At 48.0% G+C, this 19,624-nt stretch overlaps 7 protein-coding genes across 7 annotated transcripts; 4 read left to right on the top strand and 3 right to left on the bottom strand.

The window, feature by feature from the left end:
* Nucleotides 1–28: 28 nt before the first annotated feature.
* F4813DRAFT_395180 (PLP-dependent transferase) lies at nucleotides 29–2,513 on the top strand (the record flags this gene model as incomplete). The annotated part of the gene is made up of 3 exons (XM_049247666.1): nucleotides 29–132; nucleotides 248–853; nucleotides 929–2,513. The coding sequence occupies 3 exons, from the start codon at nucleotides 29–31 to the stop codon at nucleotides 1,920–1,922; spliced, it is 1,704 nt and encodes a 567-aa protein (XP_049101214.1). The 3' UTR covers nucleotides 1,923–2,513.
* F4813DRAFT_26596 (mitochondrial branched-chain alpha-ketoacid dehydrogenase kinase-domain-containing protein) lies at nucleotides 2,412–4,653 on the bottom strand. The gene is made up of 4 exons (XM_049240316.1): nucleotides 4,295–4,653; nucleotides 4,075–4,223; nucleotides 3,024–4,012; nucleotides 2,412–2,964 (listed from the first exon to the last, which is right to left on the bottom strand). Exons 1-4 carry the CDS (start codon nucleotides 4,407–4,409, stop codon nucleotides 2,901–2,903), a joined length of 1,317 nt encoding a protein of 438 aa, XP_049101213.1. The 5' UTR covers nucleotides 4,410–4,653; the 3' UTR covers nucleotides 2,412–2,900.
* Nucleotides 4,654–5,505: 852 nt separating this feature from the next.
* F4813DRAFT_26583 (uncharacterized protein) lies at nucleotides 5,506–7,156 on the top strand. The gene is made up of 3 exons (XM_049240314.1): nucleotides 5,506–6,588; nucleotides 6,643–6,722; nucleotides 6,785–7,156. Exons 1-3 carry the CDS (start codon nucleotides 5,833–5,835, stop codon nucleotides 7,035–7,037), a joined length of 1,089 nt encoding a protein of 362 aa, XP_049101212.1. The 5' UTR covers nucleotides 5,506–5,832; the 3' UTR covers nucleotides 7,038–7,156.
* A 1,866-nt stretch (nucleotides 7,157–9,022) lies between these two features.
* F4813DRAFT_26560 (uncharacterized protein) lies at nucleotides 9,023–11,927 on the top strand. The gene is made up of 7 exons (XM_049240312.1): nucleotides 9,023–9,682; nucleotides 9,747–9,773; nucleotides 9,827–10,033; nucleotides 10,094–10,317; nucleotides 10,371–10,784; nucleotides 10,861–10,986; nucleotides 11,043–11,927. Exons 1-7 carry the CDS (start codon nucleotides 9,151–9,153, stop codon nucleotides 11,472–11,474), a joined length of 1,962 nt encoding a protein of 653 aa, XP_049101211.1. The 5' UTR covers nucleotides 9,023–9,150; the 3' UTR covers nucleotides 11,475–11,927.
* Nucleotides 11,928–12,162: 235 nt separating this feature from the next.
* Nucleotides 12,163–13,234, bottom strand: F4813DRAFT_387953 (uncharacterized protein; the record flags this gene model as incomplete). The annotated part of the gene is made up of 4 exons (XM_049246629.1): nucleotides 12,163–12,258; nucleotides 12,315–12,842; nucleotides 12,916–13,153; nucleotides 13,206–13,234. 4 exons carry the CDS (start codon nucleotides 13,232–13,234, stop codon nucleotides 12,163–12,165), a joined length of 891 nt encoding a protein of 296 aa, XP_049101210.1.
* Nucleotides 13,235–15,660: 2,426 nt separating this feature from the next.
* Nucleotides 15,661–18,084, top strand: F4813DRAFT_395176 (uncharacterized protein; the record flags this gene model as incomplete). Its single annotated transcript, XM_049247665.1, has 4 exons — nucleotides 15,661–15,925; nucleotides 15,973–16,310; nucleotides 16,373–16,478; nucleotides 16,576–18,084. 4 exons carry the CDS (start codon nucleotides 15,661–15,663, stop codon nucleotides 17,964–17,966), a joined length of 2,100 nt encoding a protein of 699 aa, XP_049101209.1. The 3' UTR covers nucleotides 17,967–18,084.
* A 186-nt stretch (nucleotides 18,085–18,270) lies between these two features.
* On the bottom strand, nucleotides 18,271–19,624 carry F4813DRAFT_26549 (aquaporin-like protein). Its single transcript, XM_049240311.1, has 2 exons — nucleotides 18,780–19,624; nucleotides 18,271–18,685 (listed from the first exon to the last, which is right to left on the bottom strand). The coding sequence occupies exons 1-2, from the start codon at nucleotides 19,400–19,402 to the stop codon at nucleotides 18,352–18,354; spliced, it is 957 nt and encodes a 318-aa protein (XP_049101208.1). The 5' UTR covers nucleotides 19,403–19,624; the 3' UTR covers nucleotides 18,271–18,351.

The following is a 19,624-nucleotide window of genomic DNA, read 5'->3' as shown; positions in this document are numbered from 1 at the left end:
CCCGTTTTGGTTGCAATACGTCGACACCATGCCGGGTTCTTCGAGAATGCCTGTTAGCTTGCGCGAGAGCTTCGATAGCGTGAAGAAGCGATCTCGGACGATTGATCCTCGGCAAGTTTTCAATGTCGAGATGTAAGTGTTTAGCATTTTTGACACCATTTCAATAGTATCATAAAGTGCACATAAAGTGCTACTTACTATAAAGTACATAAGAAAACAGAAAACTAACCATCCCGTTCCTGTGTAGACTCAAGAACATTATTTTCTTTTTCTTCGTACTGCGCATAGTCCGCCGAACGTTTTGGAAGCTGAAGGGCCGTGGCATCTTCGGTACCATAGCAGAATTATACTACGATGTACGACGTGTATTATACGGTTATTTCCTACGCGCCCCGGGAGTTCGGACCCAAGTGCGGAAACAGATTACCGAATCGTTAGCAAAGATACAGGCAAAGATGATACCTACCGACAGTACGCGATACACAACATTGCCGAAGGAGGGCTGGACGGACGACGCCCTACGAGCCGAGCTCGACACGTTGGCAAATATGGAACATACCAGGTGGGAAGATGGCTATGTGTCGGGTGCCGTGTACCATGGCGAGGAGGATTTATTGAAATTGCAAACCGAGGCCTTTGGAAAGTTTACAGTTGCGAATCCGATACATCCGGATGTCTTCCCCGGAGTGCGAAAGATGGAAGCCGAGGTTGTTGCAATGGTTCTCTCTATGTTCCATGCCCCGCCTAGCGCCGCCGGAGTATGCACCAGTGGCGGTACCGAGAGTATCTTGATGGCATGCTATGGTGCGCGGCAGAAGGCATATGCGGAACGTGGTGTAACGGAACCTGAGATGTAAGTCTACGTATTATTATATTACATGAGGTGGTCTATACTTCGGAATTACTGTACTGACTTGATGGGTTATAGGATCCTCCCGGAGACGGCACATACGGCCTTCCGGAAAGCCGGCGGTTACTTCAAAATCAAGATTCACTATGTACCTTGCCCTGCCCCGACATACCAGGTCGATGTTCACCGTGTATCTCGCCTTATTAATTCTAACACCATCATCCTTGTCGGTTCTGCACCCAACTTCCCTCATGGTATCATGGACGATATCCCGGCTCTATCCAAATTAGCCCTGAAGCGCCGTTTACCCCTACACGTAGACTGCTGCCTAGGTTCGTTCCTGGTCCCTTTCCTCGACAAGGCCGGCTTTGAGACGGAACTTTTCGACTTCCGCCTCAAGGGCGTCACTTCTATCTCCTGCGACACGCACAAGTACGGCTTCGCGCCTAAGGGCAGCTCCACTGTCCTCTACCGCACCCATGAATTACGCACGTACCAATACTTCGTCTCCCCCGACTGGTCCGGCGGCGTGTACGCTTCCCCCGGAATTGCGGGTTCTCGCCCCGGTGCCCTTATCGCCGGATGCTGGACCAGCATGATGCGAGTCGGTGAGGCCGGATACATCGACTCGTGCGTCAAGATCGTCGGATGTGCCAAGAAGATCGCTGAACACGTAGCATCGTCCCCCACCCTCGGCGTGGAGCTCGAGGTGCTCGGCCGCCCCCTCGTCTCCGTCGTCGCCTTCTCCGCTCGTAACCTCAACATTTACGACATCGCCGACGGCATGAACGCCAAGGGCTGGCATCTCAACGCCCTGCAGAACCCGCCCGCTATGCACGTCGCCGTCACCATTCCCATCGTCAAGGTTTGGGAGCGCCTTGTCGCCGATCTCGAGGCTGTCATCGAGGATGAGCGCGAGAAGGAGCGTGTTCGTGCTGTTGAGGGTAAGGCCCTGAAGGGCAAGGCCACGGGCGATACTGCGGCCCTCTACGGTGTCGCAGGTAGCTTGCCGAATAAAGCCGTTGTTGTGGATTTGGCGACGGGGTTCATAGATTTAATGTACAAGGCGTAATAAGATTAAGATGAATTGTTCTCTCCTCTTATGCTAGAATTCGAAGGGGGGGTAGATCGTGCTATGATAGTATGTACTATGTATTATAGCGGACGGAGCGACTCTGCAGCGACTGGGCATATAATAGGACAGGCAGTGTACGTTAGGAAAAGGGGAAAGCAGGCCGGTCATCGAGCGGGTGGTCGGGTTCCATTATTGGTTCCATTATTGGACTTCTAATGGCTGTACATATATATATTTGGCAACGGGTCAACGAGTATAGGAGAAGGGTAAATCCTACGAAAGAGGCCGTGAAAAGGTCGAGTTTTCAAAGAAAAGGGGTTCCTACCGTACCTACACTATGCACATATACATACATAGGATAGGTATGTGTATATTTCGTCGCGAGACATAGCGAGTGAGTGGATAGTATAAAAACAACAAAGTCTTCAATCAATGCTGTTACTTATTTATGTACATTGCAGAAAGCTGCTCTCCGAAATGACCCTGTTCATGCTTTTTATACACACCATGCCTTGATGCAGAGTAGTCGTATCATTCCAGCCACCTTTCTCCCACATCCATAGTCCCGCCCTGCGCCTTTCGGAAGTAAAAGCACCGGAAAGGCGGGATGAAAAAAGGAAGACCGAAAATATAAGAGAAGAAAGCGCCGTGCCCCAAAACCTATTTAATTTTTGCCTATTATTGTGTCCCCTGATTTGACCTTTTAATCTCCCTTCTTACCTCATATCTTTCTCGGCGAGCACACGCATCGATCCGAGATCGGGGGTTTTAAGCCATACAAATATATGATCATAGCTCTGCTTTCTCATCATCCATGTGAGAAAAGCGGCCGCCTTCCTGGCTGATCATAGATTCCGCGTCACCGACCTGCTTACGCTCCGAGACCTCGAAAATTTTGAGCCGTTTCTGCATCGTTCTCCTGTGCGGCAATGTCAATCCTTGGGACGATGTCCACTCCCTCATGACTGCTGGTTGCTATTGCAGAGGCTCCGAAGAGCTCGACAAGCGGTTGAGGTGTAGATACACATCCGTTCCATACCTAAATTCCGAATTAGTCTCATGGCGATGAGGTAAACCCATGATATCAAATCGACGTACCCTTCCATGCTAATCAGTTTCAAATCGCCACCAAAATACCGAGCATAAAGCCTCGAGATCGGCAGTCCGTAGCCGAAGCCCGCCATCGGTGCCTTGAAATCGCTCTTATCAAAATCAGGGTCCAAGTTAGGGGTCCGGTCTACAGTCGTGTACATGTACGTCCACACTAATGGGATGGCGCTTCGTGGGATTCCGCCACCTTCGTCGCTTATCTTGATCGTGATATCTTCCCTTCCTTCCGCAACGATGACCTTCGTTACTGGAAACTCCTGCTTGTCTTGCCCGTGCGTCTCGACAACGGCTCTTAACGAGTTTTTCAATGTCTCGAAGAGCATATGCGATAAGTGACCGGGAACGTACATAAAGTTGAGATCGGGGTTACAGACAAGTTGGATCTTGGGTGCTTCGAAAAGTCCGTAGTGATCCTCGCATACAAACCGAGCATTCTCGATAGCCTCTTGCGCCAAATCCCGCACGTTCGTCTTGGTGCAGATAATACCAACATAAGTAGGGTCCCGATGATGGCTCTGATCCGTCAAGGCGATATGCTGGCCGATAAGCATGCGAATACCTATTCGAGACATGTAGAAACGGTCTAAAAAGGACTGTATGTTGTTGTCAATTTGCATCCGTTGTCTCTTTCGCTTGTATTCAAGGATGCCCTGTGCCATGGTTGTGACAACGCCGTCATGCCGTCTCTTGATCTTGTGTAATGTCTGTGCAAATTTGGAGTTGTACGCCTGTAACTCGGGTGGCCAATCGCCGTTGTCGTCTACCATAGCGAAATATCTTCTTGCTGCTTGGTACTTCTTGCTGTTTCCTAGGCCAATTTGCGTCGGCGGCGCTGAGGCATACTGGCCTTCGCGAATGCTCGGGTTTGGAGTAGCTTCCGAGAGCAGAGATCCTCTGCCGTTGCTGAATTTGCCCGGGTTCAAGAGTCGATCCCGCACGTCTTTTGGCAGTTCGGGCCGTCCGAGATTGATGATCTCCTATTATCGCATATCAGATGACTCACGCTCATGACCATCGCAGGTAAGTCAAGGGGACATACCTCAAACGACTGCGCGTACCAATCCTGGACTCTCTTGACCGATGGCATATCACTAAGTCCATCGGGTAGGCTCGTGAGCTCCTGAACTCGGTGCGCAAGACGGATTGGGAGCTCTTCGGCGAGGAATTGAGAGGCGCGAAACAGAGTTCCTAGGCGATGATTATTGAGTCAGCAACTTGCATTTGTAATTATGACGACAAAAGAAGTAAAAGCAGCATACCGATTGAGGGTCTCTCGCCAAACTGGACCATCTGCCTTAAACTCACGCCCGTAGCAGGAAAGAGGGAGTAATGGCGGATGGTGTCCATTAGCCTCTCAGAAGCCTTCCACGACATGATGGGCGAGTTCGTCTAATCAGCGAGGGCTCGGTGGTAGACTTGTCGGACCTGAAGATGTGTAAGATCTCAGGTAGGAAAGAGGAGTTCAGGCCATGAGACTCGAGACTCGAATTGGAAAATGTGGAAGTTTGAAGTATGAGCAATAGCACGAGACTTAGATCGGAGGGACGCCCCGCGGGAATTAAGATGATGCTTGATAGCAACGGATAGCAGGGTCCTATCTGTAAAAGTGCCGAGGCTCTAAAAGAACAAGGAGCTTAAAAGTCCAGTCGCTGCACTCAACAACGTAAAACGTGCGACTTTTATGACTAGTTAGTTATAGTTATGAACAAAAGCAAGCGACTAAGAAGGACAACGACAGCGACGGAGACGACAATAAGTCATCATCGGGTTGAACAGTACTATCTCAAATACTGACATTGGAAAAGTCGAAATCACAAGACCTTGTGAAATGGGCGAGTTGAAAATTTGGAGAATAAGATCCGGTCATTGTCTGTAAGAGTTTCGAAAGCCGTTATTGGTCCATTGTCTGTGGGGGCGCGGAGACATGGGAAGAAGTTGCACAGCTTTCGCCAGCTGCTTCCCCAGTAACACTCTGAATACTTTACCGAAACCATGCGAGTACAGCCGAGAAGGAAACTCTTTTGACGGGCAGTTGCCGGTCTGACAACGAGCTGTATCTATCACACAATGTAGGTAGTTCTTTCTTCCCCTCCCCCCAGATTTCCACATACCTAGGTAGGTACCTATGTACCTAACGTCCATACATGCAAAGCCGGCACCTTTCCAATCAAGATGGGCTTATTAAAAGTCTCGCATAAGAAACACCTCCGAGTTTTAAACGCCTTATTATGTGCCTTATTATGTGCCTTATTATGTGCTTGCCAATGCGGGTACCCCGCCAAATATAGCCTTATTAGTTCTTCACCCCCCTTAACTATGTACTAACCTAGGCCCTTAACTAACCTACTAGGTTACCTCCTTGAAGGTTGATTCTGAGCTACCTATGCTATTTACAACTGTTTCGAGATTATTCCATTTTTAGTGTAAGAATATCGCGTAACTACCAAACATTATTACCAAACATTATCTATCTTGGATCCAACATTGGATGCTTCCATATCGGAGTATACAATACACCCAAGGTCCGGTATGACTGCCTCGTGTGCAGTGAATGTAGGCGCATGTACTTCCAATAGCCGTTGTTGCCTTAGGCCTTCACAGAGGCCAGCTTTTATGGTGCACGGATCTAGGTTGCATCGAGCTGCATCTATGTATGTTTCCTAACCAAAGAATATGTCACATCGTTAGGCATCTCCCACCAGGCTCATCTATTGCTCCTATCCAAATACGGAAGTCCTTGGTCTAAGCTAGTTATCGAGGCTGAGGTTACGTTGATTTCAAATTTCAAGGTTGCCTTATGACGGACACAGACTCGGATGCAGAGCCCGATAGCACTCCGGCCACGCCGGCGTTGCAAACGCCGCCTAGGGGTGCCAAGTCAGAAGAGTATCATCACCCCTGGTCATTATACCATGCAGCCGCAACTCCTCAATCGTCGCCACCAGCCTCGCCGTCCTTACCATCCTTGCGTCTTCATTCCTTGGGCATGTCTCCGTTTTCCCCGGCGCGTCGCCAGTTTTCGTCACCCCTTATTAAATCGGCATCTGCTCTGCATCTAGCTGAGGCAGGCCGAGCTGGACGAGAATCCGTTGTACAAGACAGCAAAGATGTTCTCGTGCAGCGACTAAATGATCTTGCTGCTCAGCTGAGCAAACAGGATAATATCCAAGAGCACAATGTCAATACTCTCCATGCGAAAGTGGATGAGATGGAAAAGGCCCTATCCACGAGAGACTATCAGCCAAGTCGAAGATCTCTAAGGTCTAGACCTACCAGCCTGATACTCCAGGATAACAGAAGCGAGCGCGACTCCTTTTGGGGACCGCTAACGCCAGGGCACACGATGCCTAATATTTCGACCACGCCTTTGCCTGCATACGCATCTTCATCAACCCAAACTGAAGGAAGCCTTAATGCTCATGAGGTCGCTGTCGCTAAGGGGTCTCAGATGTCAGCAGCGCAGGCTAGTCGAATCGCCACGGAAGCACAAAATTTGTGTAAGGAACTAGAAGATGTCGTCTCGGGTCTACGCGCTCGGCAGGAGGAGACAGATGTAAGAGTGTTATTAGCCACCTGTATAAGTACATTCTGTCTGATACGTATGCAGCATATTCATGAACTGTTTATCACACGTGCGGAACGCGCCGCGCAGAGAATCATTCATCTCGAGAAGCGGGTTAAGGAGCTGTAAGTTTAGCCAAGCCGGCCATTACTCGAAGTTGTGACCGGTGCTGACAGACACGGGACAGCGAATGCGAGCGAAACGAAGGTGAGATGGAGATGCTCAGCCTGCAGATTCAGCTAAAGGCGATCGAGGTGCAGTGCTTAAGCTACGTGCCGAAAGATGCCGATGAAGAACTGCGAGAAAGCATATCTGCATGGAAAACAGAGTGGTCTGCCCTAAAGCGGAAAAGGGCCCGGAGAAAAGCTAGCGCAAGCGAAGATACCGGGACATTAGGAACTCCCACCAGGCAGCCGAGAAATACGGGGTTTCCATGCTGAATCAGTACCTGCTATAGGTATTTGTACATCATTGCCTGCTGGTGTCTGGCGGTCTAGGGATATTACTTAGAGGGGCAAACAACGGTGCCGATCATACGTATATTTCATCAGCTCGAGTTTGCCCAGCGGGCGCTCAGCATTGTATATATGTCAGTGTAACCAAGGCTGACTGAAAGAATTTACAAAACCAGACAGTCCTACCGAGCATATCGTCTGTGGATATGACTCAAGAAGTTGATGCTACACGGGAATTGGCATAGGTTATACAAGTTGCGCAGATCCATTTTCAGGTATAAAATGCGCAAACATAAACTCGGTAAGACAAGACGAGATGGCTTTAACCTATGTAGGTATCTACCTAGGTACTATCTACCTAATGTACATGTGACTTGCTTGCCTCGCCTAAGTTCGAATATTACGAATATGTATTGCCTACATACCTACAGGTACCTAAGTGTAGGCAAGCAGTACATGTATCACACACCACATGATCTATCGCATCGCCGACTTAATGGTTCAGCAGATTCGATGCGACTGGGGGGACACGCGAGACACGCGGGATCGCGGAATGCCGGCGAAATCATTTTCTGCATCTTAACCTGCCGATTGGATCATTGATACAACTATACATCGCATATTTTACCAAAATTCGCTCTAGCCGCTCTAGGCGCTTACTACAGTTTTAACCTAGGTATATCTCATTTTAGGTACCCAGGGTTAATAGTACGTTCAGTATAAACCATCCATCAGTTTGCGCACAATATTCAGAGGATGGTAAGCTTATTGAAAAAGTGCGGTCCGGATTACGTCATAGGTCACCATTTAGGGTCTAAGCCAATTACATGGTGTGTATACCCCAACTTTGGGCTTTCCTTTGTGTCGGGATGAAAAATAGGTACGTACAGGTTACAATTAGGTACATATTTACAGCAGATCTAGGTGGGGAATGATGCGTGCCATAGGTAGTGGGCAGCTGGGGAGCTGGGTAAGGTAGCTGCAAGGCTTTCGTGTAACATCCGATTATCGATTGCATAGTGTATAGTACCTACCTACCTCATATATACGTAGCTGGACGACTTGCAACTTAGAACTTACAACTCCCAGACCTATAACACATGCTAAAACTTGCATCTTCTACATTTAAAATGTCTTAGCTGGTTCTAGATGTCATATCAGCTCATGCGAGAGCTCCAAGTTACTTTCGGTATGTATGCAAAAAGCTTCATCCGGCATGACATAGGCATGTCAGCCGCCGCCGTATTGGCCATGTTCAAAGCTGATTCTCTTCACTTACATAGATGATGTGGTAGTACAATCTAAAATCTTTTTGGTTCCCGTTCCCGCGCAACGTAGCTTCAAAGGATTCTATCCTATCATGTTTTTAATATAACTAATCAAATTCCTAAACAGTAGGTATCCAGACTGTCAACCATCGCTATCCATGCCGTCGTAGGTAAATCGTACCAGCAAGCTCGGAACTACCGACGTCACCGCTCTCTCATGTTGCAACTAATGTCCTAGGACCTAGAGGGCTAATCGGTGAATTGTAACGGATAGAAGCTTGGGTATCCTTGGCAAAAAGCAAAAAGACCAGTAGTCGTCTTCCATTGGTTTACCCCAGGAATACTATACTCTAGCAAGTCTAGAGTCCGGAGTACCCCTGCTATGGCGAATAGAGCAGCACTACAAGATGACGTCGGCTCATCTTGGGGAATCCTCCAAAGACTCTTTGACCAACGAGGCTTGAGGTATAGTCTTTGTACTACACCACATCCCGTCCGTCATATACAACTCTCACGCGCTGATCGACAAGTCGTTTTTTCAAATGAAGGCTACCCACCCCCCTTGATAGAGTAGACTGAGTAGTCTTCTCGTTGTGTGACGAGTCAGGCGGTGTCAGAGCTCTTACTGTCTTGTCTAGTCGACTAATATAACTAGTCCCGTTCTCACTTATCGTTGCTCTTTTGTCCGTGTCCGTTTCAGTTTCAGTTTCTTCTGTGCCATTTCATCTAAGCTTATATTAGCACTGTATAGTCTTATAGGAGACGAAATAAGTAGACTGGAGATCAAAGGTGCCCTACAACACAGCTTCATAATCGAGTGATACTAAGACATGGCTTCCAATTCGGGAGATCCGCCCAAAGACGGCTCAATAGGGGAAAAGACTGAGAAGATCCGGCCTCGAAAAGGGTCAGGCTATTCAGACGCATCTCCATCCGAACTCGAACATCGGGAAACTAAAGACAATATACTAGATGAAGGGGAGAGACGACGTCTAGAAGCCACGGCTAGACTAGAGAATCCTCTTGCTGGCCTCTCTCCAACACAGCTAGCCCAGCGAGGTGAAGAGTTCTGTACGAAGCACGGCCTCACTGATGCAGACGATGTTCGTGCTTTCCGGCTCGGTGCTATGATCGCCGGCAACCTGAACAAGTACGACACCGTCGACGAGCTTACCGATCGTGAAAGAGAGGTGCTCGACAGGGAGATTACACACAAATGGTCAAACCCCACAATGCTCTATGCCGTCATCGTCATCTGCTCGCTCTGTGCCGCCGTTCAAGGTATGGATGAGACTGTAGTCAATGGTGCACAGTCCTTCTATAAGACGGAATTTGGGATAGGAGACCCCAACTCTCAGAGAGGTAGGCCATAAAGGCGTTGATACATATTCAATCCATGTACATACTAACCAATGCGTCCGAAAAGATTCGTGGCTGCTGGGCTTCGTCAACGGTAAGTCTACCCTTGTTAGCGAACACTTAAACAATAACTGACAACCCCTCAAGCCGCACCATACATATGCTGCGCCCTCGTCGGTTGCTGGCTCACGGAGCCAATGAATAAGGCTTTTGGACGCCGTGGCACTGTCTTCATTTCTTGTGCCGTATCAGCTTTAGCTTGTTTCTGGCAAGCCTTTACAAACACTTGGTGGCACATGTTCATCGCCCGTTTCGCTCTCGGGTTCGGTATTGGCCCAAAGTCGGCTACGACTCGTAAGTCGCCACCTTAGCTTTAGAACGGGATGAATATCAACGGCGCTAACCACCTGTAAGCCATCTTCGCTGCAGAGTGTTCTCCGCCGAAGCTTCGTGGTGCGTTGGTTATGCAGTGGCAGATGTGGACTGCTTTCGGTATCATGCTGGGATACGTAATGGATTTGGCATTCTTTGATGTTCCGGATCTATCTGGAATTATAGGTCTAAAATGGCGCCTTATGATGGGATCTGCCCTGATACCTGCTGTTATCGTCTGTGCCATCGTATACTTTACCCCTGAGGTAAGTAACATAAAACCCCCCCTGATTCAACAGCCACTAAACAAGTCTTATAGTCACCTCGGTGGTACCTTACCAAGAATCGACATGTCGATGCTTATAAGTCTATCTGCCAGCTACGCTACGAAAAGGTCCAGGCCGCGCGCGACCTTTTCTATATGGACACTCTCCTTCAGATCGAAAAAGAGACTATGCACATAGGCCAGAGCAAAATCAAGGAAATCCTTACCATCCGCCGAAACCGAAATGCCATGATAGCATCGGAGATTGTAATGTTTATGCAACAGTTCTGTGGTGTCAATGCCATTGCATACTATTCGACGGAAATTTTCATCGACAGTGGCTTCTCGGTTCAGTCTGCTCTCGTGGCTTCGCTTGGCTTTGGCATCGTCAACTTCTTGTTCGCCCTTCCTGCGTTTTACACCATCGATACATTTGGCCGGCGCAATCTACTCCTCACTACGTTCCCCGTAAGTTCATCTCTTTATAACTATCCACCCAATTCTTAGGATACCTACCTAGGCAGTAGCTAATTTTCTGATATAGCTGATGTCCCTCTTCCTGTTTTTCACGGGCTTTAGCTTTTGGATCCCAGAGAGCAGTACTGCGCACATTGGCTGTATTGCGTTAGGTATATACCTATTCGGCGTGGTTTACTCTCCAGGTGAAGGGGTAAGAGCAGCTCGGTATCATCTCCCGAAATTTAATTAATGCTAATTACTTCTCAGCCCGTCCCATTCACATACAGTGCAGAAGCGTACCCGTTATACATCCGTCCAATTGGAATGTCGCTTGCAACGGCGACGACGTGGCTCTTCAACTCGGTGATCTCTCTCACATGGCCGGCGTTGACTCAAGCCTGGACTCCTCAAGGTGCATTTTCATGGTATGCATCGTGGAACATTGTTGGCTTCTTCCTCGTGCTCTTCTTCCTCCCCGAGACTAAAGAGAAGACGCTCGAGGAGCTTGACGCCGTCTTCAACGTTCCGCTCCGTAGCCTCGTGCGTTACGGTGCAGATCAGTTCTTGTACTTCTGGGGCCACTATATCTTCCGCCGCAACATTGCGCCACCTAAGGTCCCATCCGCGACCCAGACGATCGAGTACACGAGACAACAATTCTCCGAGGAGAAGACACACGATGCAACTGCTCGCGTCTAAACGGCTTGTATTTCGGCCTCAAGGGTTTATTATCCATTCTTATTTGCTTTACAAAGAGTACGATGCTATGTCACCTTTCTAGCAAGTTGACTAGCAATGGACGCAATTTAGGGGCGACGAAAACTACTTAGGTAACGATTACTTTTCGCGGGAATGTCTCTCATTAACAACTTTTGGATACCCATTTTGAGAACTACACATTGAATTAAATAAGTAAATATGTCGGCAGCGATGAACGACTTAGGCATATAAGGCTATTACTTTACTACAACTAAGTTTGGTCATAAAAAAGTAATGAAACTAGCTGAGTGAATTGCGTGTTCGGTAGAGCAGCTTAGCAGTCAACTCGTATCCTAAGAAAGTAATAATCAGAGATCACCTTTCATCCTCGAGCTCCTTTCCTTTTAATAAATATGGACTTAGTTAAGATCACACCCTTATGGATAGCGAAAAACTAATCTCAAATTACACTGAGGGGAGAAAGAAGTTCGCATTGTTATAATGTTGCTTAGTTAGTTATTAGAAAACACGCACTGAAACAGAGTACATAATCAACTACCTTCGACGTCGTAGTTAGTACCCATTCACAACTATCTGTAACCTTGAAAACCTGTACTTATATGTACATAGCAATACGAGCTATTAGAACCGTGCAATTTGACCCCTGTATGTCGTAGTTGAGATTTGCTTAGTCGCTATCACTGTCGCTTTCGATTCGAAAATTGCTCGGGTCCGTCGGACGAGTCGCATAAGCCGGCGGCGCAAAGAATACTTTACGAGTGTCCTGTAGACTATCAGTTACTAGGTAGTATACACTATATATGACTTAGAAGCACTTACTACTTTGACCCATTTTTTACCCGGTTGCTTGTTCGGGACCGTGGGTGGCAATTTACTACCTTCCGCCGAATCCCCCTTCGTGGCATTTTCGTCAGCACCAGGGGCGAATGGGCTGTAGCCGTACAGCTGGAAAGGAAGTTCATCGGCAGGTGCGGTGGAGCCGGCTACCGATTGAGGCTTGCCGTTATCAGTGGAGTTCATGTTGGGGGCGGCAGGTGTAGCGGGACCCCTATGATCGGGACTGGCAGGTGGACTGTTGGAGTCGGTGGAGGAGTCGGTGTCCCGCTTCATCGTCATGGCCGAATGAACCACCGTGCTATCAACCTCACCAACCTCAACTCCGTTGATATGAGCCTGCTGGTAATCGGAAAGAACTCCGCTAGGTCTATTACCAACAGCGGAACCGGGAGACGTAATGGTAGGAGCCTCGGTTTGTACGCCCGTCGCCTGCGCCAGAATCTCGTGGGGGAGCAACTGAGAGTTCGGGGGACCATAGGGGGCCTCCTCCCCGTTGAAGTTGCATACCCACTGAGTACAAGGTATGCATTGCTGTGACGGTTAGTCAACAAGAATCGAGTATCAATAGGGCACCAAAACTTACTGCGTTGGGGTCATTACGCTGGGTCTTGCTAAAGTGATCCCTATGTTTCCACAGACCACAAGGACCATTGCACTTGATTTCTCGTGGTGCCAGTGTCAGTTGCACATGCTCTTTGCAAATGAGCCCAGCATTCTCCGGAGTGACGCCATCGCGACCCTTTATCTTCTGCCATTTCGAAATCTGGTTCCGAGAGAACTTGTCAAGGGCGAGCCACTCGCCGCCGACAGCACACATAAACCTAACCGCGGTATGAGTAAAATATATAAAATATCGCATCACCAAATACTTACGTCTGGGGAGTACCGTTGCCGTGTGCCATCTTTAGCGTTGTTCGGTAGTGCGACGATAAAATAGCGACAATAATCAGAATAGATATATCACCTACTATCACTCCTACTGTTTGGTATTATGTGTTAACAGAAGATGCGAACCGGGTGAAATATGGGTAGAGCGTATGAGAAGGATAGAATTTAAATATCAGATGCGCAAAAGGCAAATGTATTATAGCAAAGTTACCACCGAAGTCTTTAGAGATGAACAAGGGTAGGAGGGTTGAAAGCATGCTAACGTACCTTAGGATTCTATGCGTGGGAAAAGTAATCACTCGATTATTTGAGATGCTGAGTTGGGCAAGGTCGATTTAGGAGTGCCGAAGCAGAGTGAGAGGGGCAGAACAGAGATGTACCTGCTTCAGGTAACGAATGTTGAAGTGATTTCCAGTTGCGGACCTAGTAGGATGTAAGCAAAGATGGGTGACGCTTGCGGTAAGAGCGGGGAGAATATATTCGGCGGGCTGGTAGCAGGCAACAGTCAAACACATAAGGGAGAACTAATAGTTAAACGTCATGTCGTTCTGTGATAGGGATAAATAGAGATGTTGCTGGGGAGACGAGATGATATCGTCCTGGAAATATTCATGGAGTGAAAGAGGAAAGGCAAGATAGGTACCTAGGGTTATGATTGTATATCGTAGGACTAGGCGACTAGTAGATATAATATAAGGGCGATGCTTACCGTGATATCAGTTTTATCGGGTACCGTAGCGAGGTGAATTTGGTGAGTGTTGCTAACTAGATCGACGCCTGACTAGGTAGGCACTCGTGAGATAGTGGGTGGATGGGGAAATGGTGAGTGTGTATAGGATGGGGGAGATATTGAGGTGGAGGAAAGACTTAAGGTTTAGATTGAGAAGGAACCGCGAGGACTTTACATACCCAAAAGACAGCGCGCTTTATGGTAAGTACGTTATGTAGCAAGTATCGTGGGTCTAATGACTTCCAAAAGCGTCAATAGTGAAGTTGGGTAAGAGCCGACCCGAAAGAGCACTTTATAGAAGGCACCTACCCTCCACGTTGGCTTTTCCACATTTACATTAGGCACCTACATGTATGTACCTACCTACTTAGGTACCTACATATATCATAGGCATAAACATTAGTACGATCCACGTAGTTTCGTAAGCATGTGGTGGTTATAAGTTATACTTGCAAGTAGCGCGAGCCTTGTCGTAAATAGTATAATTCCGGTTTAGTTAGAAACCTCCTTTAGTAAACTTCTAAAAGTGCTACTCGAGTATTTGAATATACCTATCGTGACGAGAACTATATTTGTTCTACTCATAACTATAAAGGAGGAGGCCAATTATACATAACTATCCTCTTTGTATTTCATATGACTTAAAACCAGAGGTTATGAGAGAAAGTGCTCAAAGGCTGGGAAGTTTTTAAGATATAAACTGGTGCACCTATGTGGTGGTTTCAATATCCTGAATGACTTGCAAATGAAAATGCCATACTCTGCCTAGCCAGCTAATCTAAAATATACGGCTAACTTTATCTCTGGATATATATCTTATAGGAAACGCAAAATTATATAATATACATACCTAATGACCCTAGAGATTGAAGCGAGAAGTGATACTTATAAAGTATATATTAAATGTCATAAAAACGGTGACTTCTGGGATATTTTAAGTATAAGTAGGACACACGCTTTTATATTTTAATATATTTATAACACATGCAATACGAGTATAGAAGACACGAAACATACACGATATAAACCGGGAATTCCGATGACAAGTCATCGCAAAACGCAAGATGAGCGGAGCGGTTGGATCTGGTGAAATGGGTTTATCCCTCTTTCACACTATCGTATACCCTTTTCTGAGAAAATACGCCATCCGATAATATCCCGTGAAGATCACAGAGAGTATCCGGCTACTCGGTTGGAATATAATATGTCATATATTCCCATATGTGTATCCTCTCCTATGAGTGATAGGACACTACCACCCTCGAGAGCCCGCCCAAGGTATTACCGCGGTAACAGCTTGTCGGTGTCTTCCTTAGCGAAATGTTCCGGCCCCGTGGACTCTCCCGATAAAAGGATTGTACGCTCGACCATCCCTTTCCCACCCGAAAGCGTAACACCGATCATATGCTGTGCGTACCACGTAGATTTCTCCCGAACATCGATGCCTGAATAACAGGGATGATCCCATTCATGATGCTAATCTGTCGCCCGGCTTCTGCCAAGGACGGTAATGCTCTACTGTGACCACCCGTGAAGTGCGGAGACCCTTGGATGAAGGCTTTAGGCGTTCGATTAACATTATGGTTTCCACCCTTTTCTTAATAAAGTCTTGTAGATAATATAATATGGCATGTTTCTAAATTGTCTTTGTTTCTCTTGGTATATCTCTATTCCTATGAGCGGCAGGACTGTTCGAATTTCAGGTTAATAATGGCGGAACATCTCTCTTCGTACGACAAGATCAATCATCCGAATATCCATACTCGTAATTGGGAGGCCCAAAGTGTTCGTATAGTGGAGTCTAAGGATCCGGAAAACGGTGCGTCCCAACATAGGCCGCTTTCTTGCGGCCGCCCTCAAGTGCCCTTCAATAGCGATAACCGCCCATTCAACCTGAGAGGCCAATACAACTCGAAGAATCTAATACTAATGCCTACCGATTTCGTAGATGAGCGTAGGACAGAGGGAGATGAAGGTAAATCCGGCCTTCATAACTTCAATACAGACACTGATGATAAGCAGCCGAAGGATATCAGGTCGCTAAGCCTCATCAGGGGCAGTCAACTTCGAGTTCTTCAAACTCAATCACATCTTCTTCTATCGAAAGTACAAGCACGGCTAGTACGTCTGCTATCAGAACCCCACCAAGCCCAAAGAACACGGAAGTAGGAGACACATCACGGCCAGGGGTCCGTTTTTCTGACCGCGGTCCTCCTCGTACGTCTACCGGCCACCCTACGATCTATCGGCGGTCCAGCATCGGAGCTGGGGCGGCAGTAGAATGGGGCACCCTGTTTGACGAGAACGGGTACGCTACCACACGAAACAATCAGTTTCTTAGAGGACTAGCAAAATATATCGTATGCTATATATAAGAAGAGAGATGACACAATACTAGCGACTAATGCACCTAGGACCACAGATCGATGACTTGGCACCTAGTAGCAGCAGTCTTGTTATCACGCCCGAGAAGCTATGTGCTCTCTATTCGAGATACAGACTGAACCCGGAGACCTATCCTTTTATAGGTGAGCTTTAGTCAATCTGTTTAACAATATCCGAGTATTCTCGACTTGCGGGGTTTACACATGCGATTATAAGAGCTTTGCTGAAGTAGATGCACAGAAATCCTCAATTCCAGAGCCAGGGATGCCCATGATCGTCTCGCCGATTTCTTCACAGATCTGGACTGTCAGTACCATCTAGTGCAACCCGATTTCTACTCTCGGCCACGAGTCCCTGCTCTGACGCCCGCTGGGTTCGCCCAGTATTTTACCACCTGTATCCTTGCGCATCCTGATGAGGAATTCCGCCGTCTTGATAAGATTGTATCGGATGTTCAGCTCGTAGCTGATACCCCTGTCGATGGCGAGCCCGAAAGACTTCCTAGACAGTTATTCCGCAGTCAGTTTCCCGTGAGGCACGATCCCAAGTCTAAGAAGATCCTAACCGCTGCCATTGACGACTTGATATACGATCTTAGGCTGCAGGAGCCGTCTAGCCCGAGGTCCCCACTGGCAATTATGCCGCCGCCGCCGCCGTCGCCTGGTACCAAGGACCGAAGTATCGTCCCCGTAATCCGTCGTTATGTCATTCCCGAAGAGTACACAAGGAGAGACGAATACAAACTCGCCGCTAGTCCCGAGGCGAAACAACCCTGCCGACGATACCTACAGAGTATGAATGATGAAAAATCCGGTCGGGCTCCTATGGGTAACCGGGACCGTGAACCCTACTACGGGCGAGAGCGAAGCCATTACAACAAAGAATCCAGCGGTTACCGACCTGCCCCGTCCGGCGATGCTGGTAGTGTTATACTCTATTCCCCGAAAAGCGCGTATCAACGCGCGCGGAGTCCGCCGCCCAGGGGCCACCGGGCCTCAGCGCCGGACGTCAGCAGCGCATCCACGAGCTATTTCAGGCCCGCCGGGTACCTGCCGCAGCCGCCGCTGACTATCGCAGAGAGGCGCGAGTACGCAATGAGCCTCGTAAACCCAGACACGGCGGCTGAAAATGGCGCTCGAGAGGAGACTAGAAGACGCGAAAGCAGCGGCGGACGGATCGAGACGGAATCACCGCTAATAGAAGCCCCTGCCCAAGGGGGCGGTAATGAGGGTACGAGTAGTAAAGCGCTGGCTTCGAGTCCAACTACGGCTACGAATACATCTTCGACGGCGCTAGTCACCACCACGGCCCAGCGGCAGCACTCACGCCGCGATAGCAGCTGCAGTAAGAAAGGGATTACAGATTCGGCTACAGCATCATCGGAAGCAATGAGCACCGGAGAGAAGAAGCACCACCACGGCCATAGCCACAGTCATAGTCACAGCCATAGCCATGGACATCATCGGCGTCGTAGCGTGGCAGAAGACGATAAAGGGCCGACGTGGGAGGAAGCATTAAAGTCGCCGTCCTCTTCTCACCACCATCGCCATCACCATCATCACCATAAGACAGAGAGCAGTAGTAAAGGAGGGGGCAGAAGTCAGCATTCCCGCCGTCACTCTACTTATTGAATGTAGTTCTTTGGTCTTGCTTTATTTTGCTAGACCAAAAGGGGGGTGGGGGGAGGAAGAGTAAGATATGGAAAAGGAGGGAGCGTAACATATAAGATCAAGATCAGGTTGATTAAGGTGTACTTAATTTAGGTAGTCATTCGCTACATACCTAGGTAGGTAGTCAGGCGCGTTAGAGCTACCTGGGTATCTGTGTTGGGAGGTAGTTTTTTAAGTGGAAAGGGGGAGATTGATCCAAAATATGTTAATCCAGACGATATTACTGTTGACTTGAAATTTTCATTCCTAGCAATTCCTATTAAAACAGCTAACTACTCTAAACCAAAGAACCACGATTTCGCTATGCATGCCACACATAAATATACAACGGTTATAACGCGTATACTCAACTGCGACCGGCTTCTAAACTTGACTCACCTCTATACGGCGTACTAACTCGAGCTACTCCTACTATCCCATCATCCCACGAACGCACATGGTTTTCAACGTGTTGTAAATCGGACTTAGGTTCAGTGTGTGTTTCGTTATTATCATCCTGTTGCGGGTTCACGGTCTCATACTCGAGGGCTTTGATGAAGATATAGAAGCTAGATGCAAGTAGCGAGCCTAAGATGGGGCCAATCCAATAGATCCAGTGGTAGTCGTGGAAGGACTTTATGACGACGGCGGGGCCGAAGGAACGTGCCGGATTTACGCTTCCACCTGTATAGTAAACCCCCCTGTAAAAATGGTATGTTAATGTTGTTTCTATCAAGGGATTTGAAATGTTCTGAGATGGGCCGGGAGAAAGGTTAAGGAACAAGTGAAACGTACATAAGCTCTGCAATAAACAGCGACAACCCAATCCCGATAGGTGCGATAAAGGTCCCGCGATGCTTCTCAGCAGCTAGCATAAAAATGGTGAAGACAAGCTGGGCTGTGAGAAACATCTCGATGAACAAGCCCTGCACCGCCGTCGTTCCACCCCCTAGATTGGTGCCTACGTTGAGTGGACCGGGCGTGAGACCGGAGATGACAGCCGCAGCCGCAATACCACCTAGAAACTGACTGAAGATAACCAAAGGTCCTCGGACATAATCCACGGCACCGACAAGCATCATACCCATCGTCACGGCCGGGTTGAATAGACCGCCACTGATGCGGAAAAAGACCCAGGCATTGACGGCAAGGCTCATACCGAAGCATAGAGATATGTACAGCAACTTAGCTGGATCTGCGGCCGGGGTTCCCGGCAGGTTCGTGTTTACGGCATTGGTACCACCGAATGCGAACAAGAGGAACATGAAGGTCCCCGCAAACTCGCTCATTGTTGCAATGAGGTGGTTCTTGATACTGAGCGGCAATCGGTCGAGTGGAAATAGGCGATTAGATAGCTCCGACTCGCCATTGCTTTTCCAAGGCCGTCGAATACGCGTGTTGAACTCGGTATGCTCCATAGCGCTTGGGATACGGCGTGAGTAAGAATGCAACTGAGAGCAGCAAAATTAAGGGTTGAAATTAGTATCGACGTCCAGAAGGGTCTTGAACGTGTATGTAAGTAAGTAAGTTTGGAAGTAAACTGTAATATGATACTTGAGGGCAATGGGAATTTTATATAAACTACTTTTTGTTAAGATAGGACCGCTTGATATTGCCTCCTACGTAGCCCACCTCCAGAA

This window comes from Daldinia decipiens (assembly GCF_022478715.1).
Source record: "Daldinia decipiens strain CBS 113046 unplaced genomic scaffold F4813scaffold_10, whole genome shotgun sequence".
Classification (NCBI taxonomy): domain Eukaryota; kingdom Fungi; phylum Ascomycota; class Sordariomycetes; order Xylariales; family Hypoxylaceae; genus Daldinia; species Daldinia decipiens.
This window is presented reverse-complemented; position numbering and strand designations above follow the sequence as displayed.